General features: G+C 33.0%; 1 protein-coding gene across 1 annotated transcript; it reads left to right on the top strand.

Annotated features, from left to right (window-relative positions):
• Positions 1-7,159: 7,159 nt before the first annotated feature.
• On the top strand, positions 7,160-12,718 carry LOC18040165 (calponin homology domain-containing protein DDB_G0272472). Its single transcript, XM_006435419.2, has 8 exons — positions 7,160-7,407; positions 7,537-9,624; positions 9,716-9,874; positions 10,021-10,200; positions 10,520-10,714; positions 11,318-11,416; positions 11,486-12,085; positions 12,197-12,718. Exons 2-8 carry the CDS (start codon positions 7,543-7,545, stop codon positions 12,548-12,550), a joined length of 3,669 nt encoding a protein of 1,222 aa, XP_006435482.1. The 5' UTR covers positions 7,160-7,407; positions 7,537-7,542; the 3' UTR covers positions 12,551-12,718.
• The last annotated feature ends 3,674 nt before the right edge of the window (positions 12,719-16,392 follow it).

Below are 16,392 nucleotides of genomic sequence, written 5' to 3' on the forward strand. Positions count from 1 at the left end.
CAAATCAAAGAATTGTTGGCCAGTCATATCCATTTTAGCGCCAAGAGCTATGATTACATTGTAAATACCAAATAAAACATTGTAACCAAACTACCATCTTGAAATATCCCATCTCACATATTGGAGATATAATAATAAACTTTATCTCACCAACCAAATATTTCAAAATACAATGTCGTGAACATAATTTGAAACCAAACTAAATAATCATCAGCCCATTATCAAAATCTTCAGGGAAAGTAACAAGAGCAGCAAGAGCTATGTGCCTTGACTTGGAGAGCCTTTCACTCTCGATGGTAGTTAGAACCTCTTGGCTACGAAACAGAAAGACAAACTAAAATCAAAAGGAGACTATGTTCCTTTATCATTTGACGCTGGACAAATAAAGACATGAATGTAGTGAAGTAGAGCCCTAGTCAAAGAGAAGAAAAGAATTAAAACCACTAAACTCACTGCTCCAGTGTGAGAGAATGCATCAAATCATGACATTTTTTCAACCAAGACATGTACATATCGTGATAAAAAGAAAAAAAAATCAAGTATCCTCAAAATATTAATATTGCGGCACAAGGAATCTCCAACACTTAATTACATATGTAATTTAATAAAAACTAGCATGAATCCAAACAATCAGTGGCAATAGCTTAAACAATTAAAAAAATTTCATACCCATCTTCAATCATTCACAAGGCAGCATAATGTAGCTGAAGCCATCTTTAATCAAAATCAGCTGAACATGCATTTACAACAATCATTAACCTACAACTAACCCAATCGATGGAAAACAATGGAAGCAACAGAGATACTCTCAAAAAATTGTCGAGACCCATTACTCATTTTTACCAAATTGATTAATTCCATCTAATAAAACTGACATGCACAGTAATAAGCATTTTCATACCTCATTCGCGGCTCGAACAAACTGAGGTTGTCTGTGGGTCAACATGGAAACTCACTGGTCGGCATTTTTCCACTTGGCGGTCGTGATTCCTTTTAACGGAAATTATCTAAATAAATTTATTTATTTATTTATTTATTATCTCAAATAAAAAATTTTGATATAATATTCTTATATAAAATATTTTTTGATAATTTTTTAGACTTACACCATTTTATAGTTTATACTTTAAAAAAAAATTATAAGAGCTTTAAGTTATAGAGTCCTAAATTAAATAATAAAAAATAATTAAAAGATTTTATGATTAACATGTATGTTGTGATATAAATTTATTATTTTTATAAAGAATAGTTAATTTTAATATATAAATTTATATTTTATAAATTAAATTAGAGATATTTTTTAAAATAAAATTTGTGATATTTTAGAGATCTCTGCTTGTTTTGGGCCGGTAATGACTTTGATTTGACATGGAATCGGCTCCATCTAGCCCATTATTTTCATTAAAAATGCTGGACTTTACCAAGAATATCTTTAAGCATTACCCTATTACAACCTTAAAAAATTGTTATATAATTAATTTTATGGAAACTTAATCCTCACAAAACTCATACTTTAATCGGCTTTATAAATTTATCTTGCTTTATATCAAGCAATTTGGGACGATATTGGAGGTATTAATTTTTAAGATGCTGAAAAAGCCAATTTGGTGCAAGATATTAACGTTAATTTGCCATTTTAACAATTTGAAGATATTAATTTTAATTTTTATACTGGAGATATTAACGTTTAAGATGGTGAAAAGTCAAATTCACTCGAGATTTGTGTGTGGAGAAAGCATTTATCCTTACCATACTCATCATTTATTACATGAGCATGGATAAATAAAGCTTTTAATTTTTAGTCACTTGAATTTGCCATTTTTTCAAACCAACTGGTACCCTTAAGAATTTATTTTCTCATTCACTGGAAAACCAATTTGAGTATTCTATAATTCGTTGCAAAGAACCCATAATGGAAATTATGAATCGTCTATGTAATTATATCTTCTCAATAGTCATCGTACTCAAAATTGTTCCTAAAACAGCCGTGCTAGTTTTTCCAACGCATTCTCACTTCTCAAAATGAATCCCAGATCATTGATCCAACAATTTTAGTAACTGAGAATCACTACCAGCGGTAACTTTTTAGGACTGACCCCAATTGCCGGAGTATTTGACGAACACTTTTTTTTCAGGATAAGAGATCCCAGCTGAAATATATTATATAAAATAAACAAATCAAATATCTAATTTGTCATAATTCCCGGCACAAAGCTCGCCCAAGAACACTCTTTATTTGTTTAATCCTCTGTGCATGTGTTCTTGAAATGAATGCAAACCACTTAACAATATAAACACCACACGATTTATAGTTCATTCTGTCATCGTCATTGAGTTTCTTTACCATTTTTCGTTCTTTAATAGATCAACCATCATAAGCCGCAGAGTCAATTTATGAATAGTGTTTCTCTATGTCTATGCTTCTGCAGTTCACCGACATTTTCTTTCTTTTTCTTTTCTTTTTTTTTTTTAAATTTTTTTTTGGGGGGTGGGGTGGGGTTTGATTTGAACGCTTATGAGTTATGAATTACTGTTTAATTATTGTTTACAGATGGAGAGTCAATTTATAAATGAAGTGATTGATTCCGTTGAGTACAAGATTTGGATTATTCCTATGAATAAAACAATCCTATTCATGCTGAAGATGTGATGGGGGGCGGCTGAATGAAGTGACGATGCCCAACTTCAATTTCATGTGGGATTGCTGAATTGCTTCAACTCTATTCCAAATTCCTATTTAGAGTTGGTAAGTCTTTAGAGACTTAAAAAGAGTGAAACTTCCATGTGCCTGCGCCTGTGACTGATATTTTTTTTTAACGACTTTGATGAAAAGTGATGGGTTAGTGGGCATCAACAATCCAACAAATTGTGATAATTTTTTTCGCCCCTGTTTTCTGTCGGTGGCGGATCCACAAAATTCATTTGTCATGGGAAATTTATATAATAATAAACTATATAAATTAAAATTTTAAATATACAAAATATTTGTTAATTCGCGTCTTTTCATATTTTGAAACTACTATACATTAAATTTATTATTAATATTATTAAATATATATTTTTTTTAAATAAATAACTGAACTATCATTAATCGCATCCGATTATAAAGATGATTCTTTACGAGTTTCGTTGTTGAAAACATTCTCTCTACTATTACTGTGAAAACTAGAAGAATTAATCATATTTTTAGAACTAGAAAAATGTTTTGAATGACGGGTTATTGCAATAGAACCTCCAAATAGGAATATTTTATATAAGAATAATATCTTTATAGTGGCAAAAAAATTGCAATCCCAACTTGGGACCAGTTATAATTAGGAATAAATTCCACTTGTAATAAATTATATTTTTTGTAGGTCTTATCTTAAATAAACTTACCTCCACATAGTAATAATGTTTCAAAAATATATGTAATGTTATATTAAATAATTAAGATAGAACAAAATATCTTTCTAAAGTTGCTTGTGATAATGATTTGTTCTTTAAAGTTATAACCACATCTTTTAACTTACAGGTATATGTATTAATTGATCAATATAGACATCTTCTTATTAAAGCCAAAATATTTATAACTTTTCAAGTATGTTTGTACCTTCTTAGTATGAAACTTTTATATTTTTGTATTGTCATTCTTAGGATTATCCTCTTTCTTCACTTGTCTAATTGCATCGATAATTTCTTCTTTAGTTAAAGCATACCCGACTTGTCGTTCACTTGGATGATTGATGAAGACATTAATATCCATTTGATTATTAATATATGACATAATTTACCTTTATATCACTTGTATTAAGGATAATCAAACAAATACAATAATATTTATATTATACATCTGTTAAGTTATAACCTTTTTATAAGAATAAATTTCTCCAGTTCTAATAATATGACCATATAGAGATTTTACTGTATTATTTTTAATTAAAGTGTAGGATTTTATAATTCTTTAAATTTAAAATTTTATGTATTTATAAATTTATGCCAGTTATTTTAATAGATATAATAGGAACTAATTAGAATCTCAAAATAATTTTTTCTTTTATTCCTAGTTTTTTTTTTCTTTTTTGGCCAGCGGGATTTGAGCTGCTGCTGGTCACATCCTACATCGGTCACTGTATTCTTTGAAATAAAAATGGAAGAATTAGATCAATTGCGTGATGCATAATTATTACTAATTGGTAACTTTTTCGCATATTTCATGAATTAAAGTTCAATTGATTGAGATTAGCATCTCAGCGGTCCACAATGGGTTGACAATAGTCAACAAGTCGGTTAAGATAACGTAATTTTAAAAAGTTAAAAAATAATTTTTATATTTAATAATTTTTTACAATAATTTTTAAAGAATCACTTTATTTTGCGGTAAATTGTGAAAAATAGGAAATTAGTAACTTTTTAAAATCTTATTTTAAAAGTTAGTTTTATACTTAATATAATTTCATATATATCCTATTATGTATTAAAAATATCCAAAATTATTCTTAATCAATTAAGAAATAAGATCATCAAATTTAAAGATATTATTATTATTATTATTACCAATTATATTGAGATAATAAAAATAATTATAAAATGATTGGTTTATTTTTTATATTGAGACAATTAAGAATTTTATTATAAAAACAATTTTTGATAAAATTACTTTAGTAACCCTTTATTTTCTTTTAACTGCAAGTAATTTTGTTTATAAGCAATCATAAATTAAGAGGAGCCAAACCCATCATTCAAAAATGAACATGAACAAATTTTTATCAGTTATGAAAATGAATGAATATCAATAAATTAATATTTATCAATTACAAAAGCTAGGAAATATCAAGAAAACAATTCTTATATATAGAATGCCTGGATTAGATATTTTAATTTACTAAGAAAGGCATAACAAAAAAAAAATTAAATCCAAAAGAGAGTAAAATTAAGAATTTAGTTTGTAGAATATGAGAATAGAGAGAAACTATGCACGTGAGTCGTGAGAGTAGAGAGAAACTATGCACTCATTAATAGAAAAAGAAAGGGATTATTGATATGTAATTTTTAAATTTTTATTAATAAATTTATTTATTTTTTAAATGAGTATAGAGACGAATTTAGTGAGTTCAAATAATTATTATTTTTTAAATACAAAATTACTAAACTAACCCTAACATAGGTTTACAAGAAGCCAGTTTTTTTATGTAATTAATACATTTTAAATTTGTAAGATTGATATTTTAATTGAGTCAAAATTATTCGTTAAATGCGTGCTTGCATGTTAATTGCCATATGTATTTCTCAAAAATGTATTTTTAGTTAGAAGTCAGTCCTGATTACTCATCTAATCCAGGCCTTTTGTACTACGCAATTTGTTTGGTTTGGTATGATTATGAATGGATGGATGATGTGAGCGCAAATTATGAAACGGCACGGCGTGTCGTCCAATTGCAGTGGTGAAATCAAATGGTCCCAATCCAAATGGGAATCATTACACAGGTCTAAATCATCCAAACCAACAAAAGCTCATTTCGTGTGCCTATGTTCACATTTTCTTCATCGCGCGTTTGTCGTCCACCATGCATCAATCATGTGTGTGTCAAAATATCCTAATTTTATTGATATAGAACTATAAATAAACAAAACAGCTTTAAAAAGGAAAAAAAAAAAAGGAAAATGTCAAAATATCAAGGCCAATGCTACGTTACAATTAACGTAACATAGGAGTTCTCAAATATCAAGTGAAGTTAAAGTTTACAGAATCTTTCTAATTACGTGATCATGACAATCGCGTTGTCAAGGAAAAAACTAAAAAACGTGTGCTCACATATTTTTTTTTTTTTTCTGTTTACGATATTGGATTTGGACCAACTCACGGAGTAAAATATATGAGACAGATACTAAATTAAGAGTATAGAATTAGTTTTACTATTTTTAGAGTTAGAACGCATCATCACACATAGCTAGCTGGCTTTAAGCGCATATGTTTTTAAGTCAGCGTCAATTTTCTATTTGCTTTTGTATGCTTTTAATTAGGGTACATGATTTGGACCATGATCCTTGCCGATTCATAGTCATTTTCATCGTTTACTTTCAATATAATTATTACATATGAGTTGTCATTGAAAAATTTGGTGCCCATTCCATGCTTCTTATGAAAAGAAAAACTGTCACATGAGCTGGCTGGATCTTGATTCAATGACCAAAAATATGAAAATTCTCCAAATTTAATTTTTCTCCATTATTTAAGTACGAAATAAAATTTCAAATTGAAAAGTTTTTAATCTCTTTTTTCAGTTCTTTTTTTGTTCTTATAAAATTATCATTCTTTCTTCTTCTACATAATAGTTTAATAATTAATGGATATCTAATCTTAAATTCGTATTTTAAAACATATCGTACTGTATATATTGGTAGGTAGCAGAACTATTGTATTGGCTAATGATCAAGAGGAACTGAAGAATAATGTAGTCCATACCATTGTGTAGGATTAAAAAATTAAAAGTTCCATAGAATGCAAAAAGTGCTTTTATCTTCGCTCCCTGGAACCGCCATTGAACTCAATAGTTATTGGTAAACAAAACAAGCAGAAAGCCAGAAAGCTCGGTGGGGACCCATTGCTTATTTGCTTTGCTCACCAACGAGGTTTTTCAGTAAATAAATCGTCAATCTAAATTGACGTCCTTATCTCTGATAATCCAATTCCTACGGCGTCGTTTCAGTCTTCTGCGTCTGAAAAAAAAAATAAAATGAATTTTTTTTAAAGATAACGCCCCCTCCCTTTCACGCGGTTCCGCATTTTATGTGGGCCTACTTTTGGTTGGACTCACTCGCACATTCACCAGCTTCAATTTTACTCCATAAAAACAAAACCTCCACTCTTTATCTGTTTTATTTATTTTTTTACTTAGTAATAAAAAAATCTACATATTTTTTTTTTTATACGTACACAAATTGTATTTTAAATAAATTTTGGATAAACTGAAAAAGTGTGTGTGTGACTGGGTTAATACAATTCTCCTCTGATTTAAAAAAAAAAAAAAAAAAAGATAATGCGGTGCTCATGTGATGTCAATTTATTCGGATAAAAAGTTTGATTAATTTAACATTACTGCTAGTAAAATAGGATAACGTAGGTTAGTAGGCTAATGCATCCAAGGCAATTTAGTTAGAAGCGCCAAGTAAAATTACCCACAAAAAAAAACACGGTAACAGCACGTAGTAGTGTGATTGTAAAATAGAGGAGAGGACGAAGGGAAGACGTGACGGGGTTGTCTAGAGTTCACATCAAATCGGCTCGCATAGATACGTTATCATACATACGGACACAGTACAGAGGAGACTGTACGACTCTTAAAACAAACTTCGTCAGTTCTCTGAAGATCTACGCTCACGCATTTGGCATTTGTATTCCCAATATCGGCCGTTGGATCTTGACTGGTTAGTTGAGTTTATTTTTTGATCTGATCCTGAGACCTAGATTGTTTGATTTCAGTTTAATTTGAATTTATTAGAAACAAGTTTTTTTATTTCATTCTTTGTGGTTATTATTGTTGTTTTAAATTGTAGTTATTGATGACAATGACGGCGGAGGTTGAAGTCCATGGCGGTGGTGAGTTGTCGTCACAAAATGATCTGCCGAATGGCAATGCCATTGCGGACAGCTCTTGCGTTTTCGTTGAGGTTAGCGGAAACGATGTCGGTTCTGGTGGCACGGATCTTAATTCTACTAATTCTGTCGAGCTGAATGGTAAACTTGTGGTTGAAGAAAGCAACCAATCAACAATAAACAATGAAGAGAATGAGATTGAGTCTGAAAAGCAAGAGTCTTTAGTTCTAGTTAGCGAGAGTTTTGCGGATCAGGAGAATCAACTCTTGAATTTGTCTGCTAAGGAAGCTGAGTTAGGGGATCAGAAGTTTGAATCTGGTGGTGCTGAGTCTGGAACTGTTGTGGTCAGTGACTCGGTTGATGGCGATGGGGCGGTGTCCTGCAAAAATTATTCTTCTGAAAACGCAGCAAGCTTGCACACAGATTTACCTGCTGAGACTGCATGTGAGAATGGTGCAGTAGACATGATCCATGAGATTCAAGTAGCTGATTGCCCTGAGGAACTAGGGGTTGAAATTGATCAGAATACTGACGAAGCTTCACGTCCTGTGGCCGTTGCTGTAGCTGGTGTTGATCTTCAGTTGGGTATGCAAATTGTGAGGGGTTCTGTCACCGTGGAAAGTGAAAGAGGCTTGGATGCTGGTCATTGTCAATATGGTGTTTCAGAGACTGTTGTTGATGACTTGGTTGATCCTAGTCAAGAAACAGCTGAACTAGATAAGCCTTCAGGTGTTGCTGAAAGCTTCCCCTTCCAGATTGATCCTGAGAATTTACCGGTTGAAAGTCTTAAAACAGATCCTGATGTTGCTCTCAACGTCAGTGATACAACAGCAAAGCCTGATGTCGATTTTCGGGATTCTGTAGTCACTGAAAGTTCTCCATCTGGTGAGGTTGATGATATGAAAAGGGACAATGAAGTTGGAAAACTGAATGTGGGGAGTGGGAAAAGCTCCGATTCTCATCCTGTTGATGATGCTCATGTAAATGAAGTTGGAAATGGACCTGTCAGAGATGATTTGGTATCAGTTTTCCATAATAGTGATGCAAAATCAGAAACTGAAACTGGTTTTGATTCGGTTGATGCAGAAGAGAAAGTGTCTATTTTGGCTAGTGATGACCAGAGAACAGAACCAGAAGTTTTGCAAGGGGGCATTGATGGTGTTGATGAACGATCCATATCGGTTGATAATGCAGCTGTTGAATCCTGTACGAGTGAATCAGTATATGAAGAAAGCACTGCTGATGTGAAAGCAGAGTGCGAAATTGAAAATGCATATGTTTTGAGTTTCAGAGATGTGCCTGGCAATGAAGCACTTGTACCTGAATCTGAGGTTGTGAGTGGATCTGTCTCTAGCATCCCTGAAGATGTAAATGTGGAAAATGTAGGCATTCAGCACGCCGGTGGTGAGAAAGATGATCACAGAAGTAAAGAATTGGAAGAAAATATGGAAACTGAGTTCACAGGTGAAGAGAGTGATGATCTAGTATGTAAAGAAGTGTTGGAAAATGCGAGAATTCAGTTCACGGGTGGCGGGAGTGATGATCAAGCACATAAAGAAGTGAAGGAAAAAGGGGGAATTCAGTTCACCAGTGGGGAGAGTGATGATAAAACATTTCAGGAAGTTGAGGGAATTCAGTCCACCGATGGAGGGACTGATGACAAAACATGTAAAAAGGTTGTGGTAAATGGGGGAATTAAGTTCACCAGTGAAGAGCAGAATGATAAAACTTGTCCAGAAGTCAAGGAAAATAGGGGAATTCAGTTGACTGGTGGAGAGGATGGAGATAGAACATTTCAAGACGTAGAGGGCATTGAGAGAAGTGATAGGTGTGAAACACAAACATCTACCCCAGAAGGTTCAACGGTTGATGCTTCTGAATCCCGGAATATTGGTGTTGAGGTGGTTAAGCAGCCATTCTACTTCTTAGTTAAGGTTCCAAGATATGATGACGAAAATCTCAGAGAACAAATCAAAGCTGCACAGTCAAAAGTTGATGAAAAGACTCGAAGTCGAGATGCTATACGAGATGACATTCAAACAATAAGGGTATATTATAATTCTGTAGTATTCACAAAATGGATTTATTTATTTATTTATTTTTCTTTTCATGTCATTACTTAAACTTTCCCATGATCAGGCTTCTTATAAGGAATATGCTGAAAAGTTAGAAGCTGCCATTTCGGACGAGAGGAGTGCACGGGAATCGCTCAAATCCAAACGTCAGGAAATAGATTCTGTTCAGTCCAGGATTAACATGATGAAGAATGCAATTTCTGTAGACGATATTGATGGCTCGGTAAGCTCATTCTTTATATCATTTTTCTTCTCATTCCATTTATTGGAGGCCTTTTCAGGAGATTGTTCTTTCAGGAGGTTGTCTGACTTATTCAGAAGCATTCTTTAATATCTGAATATTTGTTTTACTGCATGACTGGTAAGCAGATACGTAATATGGAACACAGGATAGCACATGAAACCCTTCCTTTAAAGGAAGAAAAGCAGATTATTCGTGAAATTAAGCAACTGAAGCAACGACGTGAACAGATCTCCTCTAGCATAGGGGAGCACGATGAAGTTCAGCTGGCTTTTGACCAGAAAGATCAAATTGAAGAGAAAATGAAGGTTGTTCTTTCTTCAATGTTCTCATCATTTTTAATCTTTTAAGGTTGTTCTTCAATGTCCTCTAGTATGCATGTCGCATATGTTTGTTATTTCAAAACAGTAGAGCATGAGTATATTTGTTTAACACCTTTATCTCATGTATCTCCTGAACTTTAGGGATATTTGATCGTTCCAACAATAAAGCGTTAGGAGCAGGATTGGTAACTAGCTAGGATAGAGTTTTTGGTTACCAGAGGAGTCAAGAATGTTATTTTCTTTCAACAATATTAAGGATGAGGTTTTTGATTGCTTATCTAATCTAATATTCAAGCATTTGCAGTTCTTGAGGAAGGAGGCAGATTCACTCAGGGAGAATGTTATCAAGGCTGAAGCAGCTACTCAAGCTGTTAAAAAGCTACACAGAGAAGAAAGTGAAAAGCTTAAAAGGTTGCTTGGTCAGTTTAAAGCCGCAGATGAAATTCGTCAAGAAGCATATAAACATTGGCAGAGTTTGAAGAAACAGGCATATGATAAGGTATGCCATTTCCATGTTTGTATGTGGGCACTGTTATTGGATGATTAAAATAATATTATAATCTGCAATTTCTTTTCCATTAGGCTATGTATTGAAACCTTCCATGTAAGAGATAATTATAGTTCTTGGGTAAATTCTGTTATGATGAGATTCTCTCTTACGTGCAATTGCCGTAGCTGCCATAGACAACCATTGCAGAAAACATTTTTTTTTATTAGGAAAGGAAACCAAATGTCTAAATACTGTGTGATATGTGTTGCTAGCTACTGAAAATTGGATAGAGTAGAAAGGAGACCCATTACTTGTAGAAAAGGCTATGTTTGAGTTGAGCTTAAACACAGGTTTTATGCAAAGCAATGTAAGAGAATAATGAGGATACTATTGTGTTCTACGCATTGGTTTGTAACTGTGTTTCATCAATTTAGTTTTCTCCTATTATTAATTAGTTTGTCCCTGCAGGGTGATAAAACCATGTTACATGATCCCATTTCTACACTTATTCGTCCTAGAAATTGCAAAACTTAATTCTTGGTGGAAACCAGAAAAACAAAACTATGGAGAATAATGAGATTGACCTTAACTTCTTTTGTTTTAAATTTGTAGAACCAGCATTTTTGGAAGTACAAAGATGATACCAAGCAAGCTAATGATTTGGCATCTAAAGGAGATAGAGAGGCACTTCAACATTTATGTGTTAACCAGGTTAGATCACGCACTCTGTTGCTATGATCCAATTGATTAGTCTTTTTCACTAACAAACCAATTCTTTAGGTGGAGAGAGTTTTGGAGCTGTGGAACAACAATGATGAGTTCCGTAAAGAATATGTCAATAGCAACATTAGAAGTACTCTTAGAAGACTGAAGACGTTGGATGGCCGTTCCCTTGGTCCTGATGAGGAAGCACCTTTAATTCGCCCCTTTTTAAATGACAGAGTTGCCAAGAATATCTCTCTGACGCAGATTTCAGCCCTCGAAAGAGAAAAAACAGAACAAGTTGTGCCTATAAAATCCGAAAAAGTGGACGACAAGCCTTTTCCAGAAGTTCGTGAACAAGGGGATCAGATAGCCAAATTCAAAAAGCCTGAAAAACCTTCTCGTGCAGAGAATGTCTCCACAACTGTTTCTGGCAGGGATGATGAGATTGAAGAGGCAAAAGAAGAAGTGCCAAAACTAACAAAGGAGGAAGAGGAAATGGCTAGGAAAGCCGAAGAGAAGAGAAAGGAAGAAGCAACAGCCAAGTTGAGAGAGCAACGACGATTAGAGGAGAAGGCAAAAGCTCAAGAGGCTTTGGAGAGGAAGAAACGAATTGCTGAGAAGGCTCAAACCAGGGCGGCACTACGCGCTCAGAAGGAAGCTGAACAGAAAGAAAAGGTAAGAAGGCTCAAGCCAGTTACCTAACCATTCACTTCATTTAAAACTACACTATCCACAATGAAGCTATATGTTTCCACATTTATTTGGTGTAAATTATATTTTGAGCAGGAAAGAGAAAAGAGGGCAAGGAAGAAGGAAAAAAGGAAAGCCGCTGCAGCAGAGGATACTGCTATTACAAATGAAGAAGAATATACTCAAAGCTCGGAAACTCCACTGGAAGTTCCTAGGACACCTGAGTTAAGAGATAAGCCAAGCACTGCGACAAAGAAGCCTAAAAAAGCATCACAATTCACAAAGCAGGCCAAAGCAAAATCTATCCCTCTGCCTCTTCGCAATCGGGGTAAAAGAAGAGTGCCATCATGGATGTGGGTCCTGATCATAGCTCTGGTTGTTTTTGCCTTGTTTCTGTTGGGCAACAGCAGCTTCTCCTTTAAATTTGGCTTTGGAGGTTCCGCTTTCTAAATATATATGCATATGAGTTTGACAACCAATACTGTTATTTGGTGTGATAATTTACATAGAAATTTTTATAGGCTATTCTTTTGTGCTTGTCTGGGGTTTGTTGTCTCCTGGTACTGAGTTTGATTGTTTGTTACTATAAGTGGCTTTTTCTTTCATTTACAGCCATAGGTCATTTTTATCATTATTCTTTTTTTTTTTTTTTTTAATGAAAAGAAATAAAATATCTTGTTACAAACACAATATCTTAGTTGTCGGTTCCGTTTAGTTTGAAATAAAATATTTTTAAGCACCTGATATTTGGCTCTAGTGTATCTCGCTATCTTTTGATCTTTGCTATATAGAAGAGTAATCTATCCTCCAAATTCAAAAAAGAAAAAAGAAAAAAAGGGGAATTCGTCGGCGCATGGGCTCAGGATCTGAGGTTGCTATTCATAATAGTAATTAGCTGCAACGATCCGATTTATTCGTTGGAGGATCCAACGGTGGACTCTTTGATCCGTCATGGCAGTCGGAATGTCTGTATGTTGAGGAAGCATTTTTTGATTGACTACGGATTCTGCCAGTGCTGGATCGTCCTCTAGGGATTAGTCATAGTCGGCAGGTTATTTGGCAGCTGGGGGACTCCTCCAAAACTTCATTATCTTTCTTGTGTGTGGTCTGATATTCTTCCTACAGCGCTGAATCTTATGACGAAGAAGATAGTGGGGGATGCAGCATGCGAGCTGTGTCATGCTTCAGGGGGAGACTATTGTACACGCTCTGGCAGCTTACTTCTCTTTATGATACGTTGTTGCATGCTCCTGGCAATGAGTTGTGGGACGTGTTTTAAGAAATGATGGATAATCCTTCCCATCCATACAAAAGAATTGGAATACAAAATTTGTAATTACAATTTACAACCCCTTGAGACATGAGAAATCTAAAAATTTTGCTTCAAAATGAGCAAGCTTCACTGTCAGCTATAAGCCAAACAAATTCAGTTATGTAGATGACGTTCATCTTGGTGAGGCTGAGACCTTCCACTTTGGCTTTACAACTCACTAGTCTACTATTGATAAAGTTGAATTTATTACGTGTTGTTATAATAATAAATATATGTTATATTATATTAAAAGTTTAAGATTATTTATTTATTTATTTTTTAAGAGTTGTTTAAGACAATAATTTATGCAATGTATAATATTAATAGAATTTATTTTGAGAAAAAAAAAAGTTAAAAGCAATGCAAATGTTTAGACTTTTAAGATGATTTTCCATATTTCTAACACTATATAGATATTTATACTAATTTTTTGAGACTGTGTTTATTCCTTTTATCAATATCTATAAATTTTGGATTTGACATACTCTTCTATTATTATTATTATTATTATTATTATTATTATTATTATTATTATTATTATTATTATTATTATTATTATTATTATTATTATTTTGATGTAATACATTCTTTATAGTAATAAAGTTACTTGGTCCACATATTAACTACCGAGAAGTTTTACTATATGTTAGGCCCATTGTATTACGAGTCCAATACCCATGAGCCTTGAGTCGATGCCCAAAAGATTCCAACTCGAAGTGAGCCTTGAGTCCAATACTCAAAGCGAACACTGGCGGATAGGGATAAGACTGGAGCTTTTAGCACCCTCTCAAAAATCATTATAACACCTCTTTTTGAATCTAATTTCCTAAAATATTCCAGCTTAATTTATAAAACATTAATTCATAAATTAAAATCAATCTTTAAAAAGAGTATCTCTTTTGAGATTTTGTTTATAAATGTACACAAGTCCTAAAATCTTAAATTATCTTCATCTTTTTATATAATTAAATCTCCATATTTCTAAATTCTTAAAGTTTCTCAAAAAAAAAAAAATTAATTAAAATTGAAAATGTAAATTATAAAATGGGGTGGGTTAAAAAGAAATTGTTAAAAGGATAATTTATTTAAGTGTTTAATTAATTTTAATTCAAAAAAAAAAAAGAGAATCAATTTATCTTTGGGTATTTAGGTAATTTCAGTGAAATAAGAGTTTTAAAGAATGTGAAGAGACCTACCATAAGAAATTAAGAATAGTTACCAACACAATCAAAATGGATTTCATACACGTGAAAGAACATGACACATGGTGTAATAGTTGTTTAGGTAGTGGCGACCGGTGAGAATGAGTTTTGTTGGTCGCTGTTTACGCGTAATGAAAATGAAATGATGGTTCATGATCGTGAATGTACATGTAACGCCAGGATAAAGTCAAATCATTAACGGAGGTCCGTCAAACCTTGGTTTCATTTTTCCTTTTCGATTGACATGTGTTAAGCGTAAGCCAATGGTAGCGTTAATTGAGGAAGAAGCTTTGCGATGCTGGACTTGCACACATGAGATGAGATGAGATGAGATGATGAGGGGACTTTTGAACAACTAAACACGTTCACATTACATAAAAGAAAATAATAGTAATAATTTTTATCGGCTGTAACGTGTGTGTGTGTGTAAATGGTAAAGGCATAGTTTCTCTCTCTTATTAATTAGTCCGTAAGAGTACCCTACGGGGCTAGGGGCTAGGGAAAACTGTATAGTGGTTGGCTTGGCGGGCTAATGGGAGGATGAAAAAACACGAGTAATCTTGATTCCTATACCTATCTATGTCTCTGTGTGTGTGGGGGGATGGATGGGACAAGTCAAGTCCGTTGCCCTCATGGCATCGGGGGTCGGGAAATTTGTACGGACTTCTGTTTTCTTTTTTTTTTTATACGTTAATTCATGATAAATGATCAAATCAAAACAAAAGGCTGTTTGATTGTTTAAGACAGAGCTCGTTTACCAATCAATTACCAGTGATGTTTGTGAACCGTACCGTAGGAAGGCTCATACAGCTGGCCCTCCCCGCTAGCTGTCGCTCGTTGAACACGAGTGATGATGAACCCACTCACTCCACGCGTTTCGCTTCGTTTCTTTCCCCTTACATGCTGTAGCTGCTAACTAAAAGCTGCATTTGCCCGTAACTAAAGCGCCGACCCTCTGTGCATAGACAGATAGACTGATTGATTAGAGAATTTCGATCAGTTGTGTGTTATTGTGCACGCTAGGGTGGAGCGACGATGATTTGGATGGTGAATAGAATTATGTTATGAGCCTATAATTTAGCTAATAAAAATTTAATATGCGTAATGTTGAGTATTATAACATGCTTAATGGTGCACATTCAATTAGATCTCAATAGAGATGAATTCAGAGAATGATAACAGTAGGGGTGAGTTAATGAACCGTGGGTAGGCTTTCTTTTTGGGATAAGGAGGTAGAAAATTAATGTAACTTATGCTGCGTTTACTTTTTGGATTGGAGTGGAAATTTTTGGATATGGAGTATGGAGTATGGGTGTAGGTTGTTTACTTACACTAGAATGGAAGCATGGAATAGAGATCAGAATCCAATTTATGTGTTTACTTTGTCTTTGATTGGGAGTAAATAGTTTCAAATTACAATTTTATCCTTATTTAAAGAATTATAGTTTTTAATTACAAAACTAATAAAAAATATATTTAATGAATAATATTTATTTTATTATATTTATAAATTTATTATAATTATTAATATTCTTAATTATGAACAATAAATTATTAATTTTAATTTTAATATAAAATGAAACCTTATTTTATTTTATTTAATATAATTATATTAAATTTATTATTATATAAAATAATAATATAATATTATTTAGTACAAAATTAATATTTTCTTAGAATAAACTATTTATTATTATTAATATTAAATAAATATAGTACTATTATTTTTAAAATAAATACAATAATATTATATTTATTAATTCTCTATTAATATAATA

The sequence above is a fragment of the Citrus clementina genome, unplaced genomic scaffold, assembly GCF_000493195.1.
Source record: "Citrus clementina cultivar Clemenules unplaced genomic scaffold, Citrus_clementina_v1.0 scaffold_5, whole genome shotgun sequence".
NCBI lineage: Eukaryota > Viridiplantae > Streptophyta > Magnoliopsida > Sapindales > Rutaceae > Citrus > Citrus x clementina.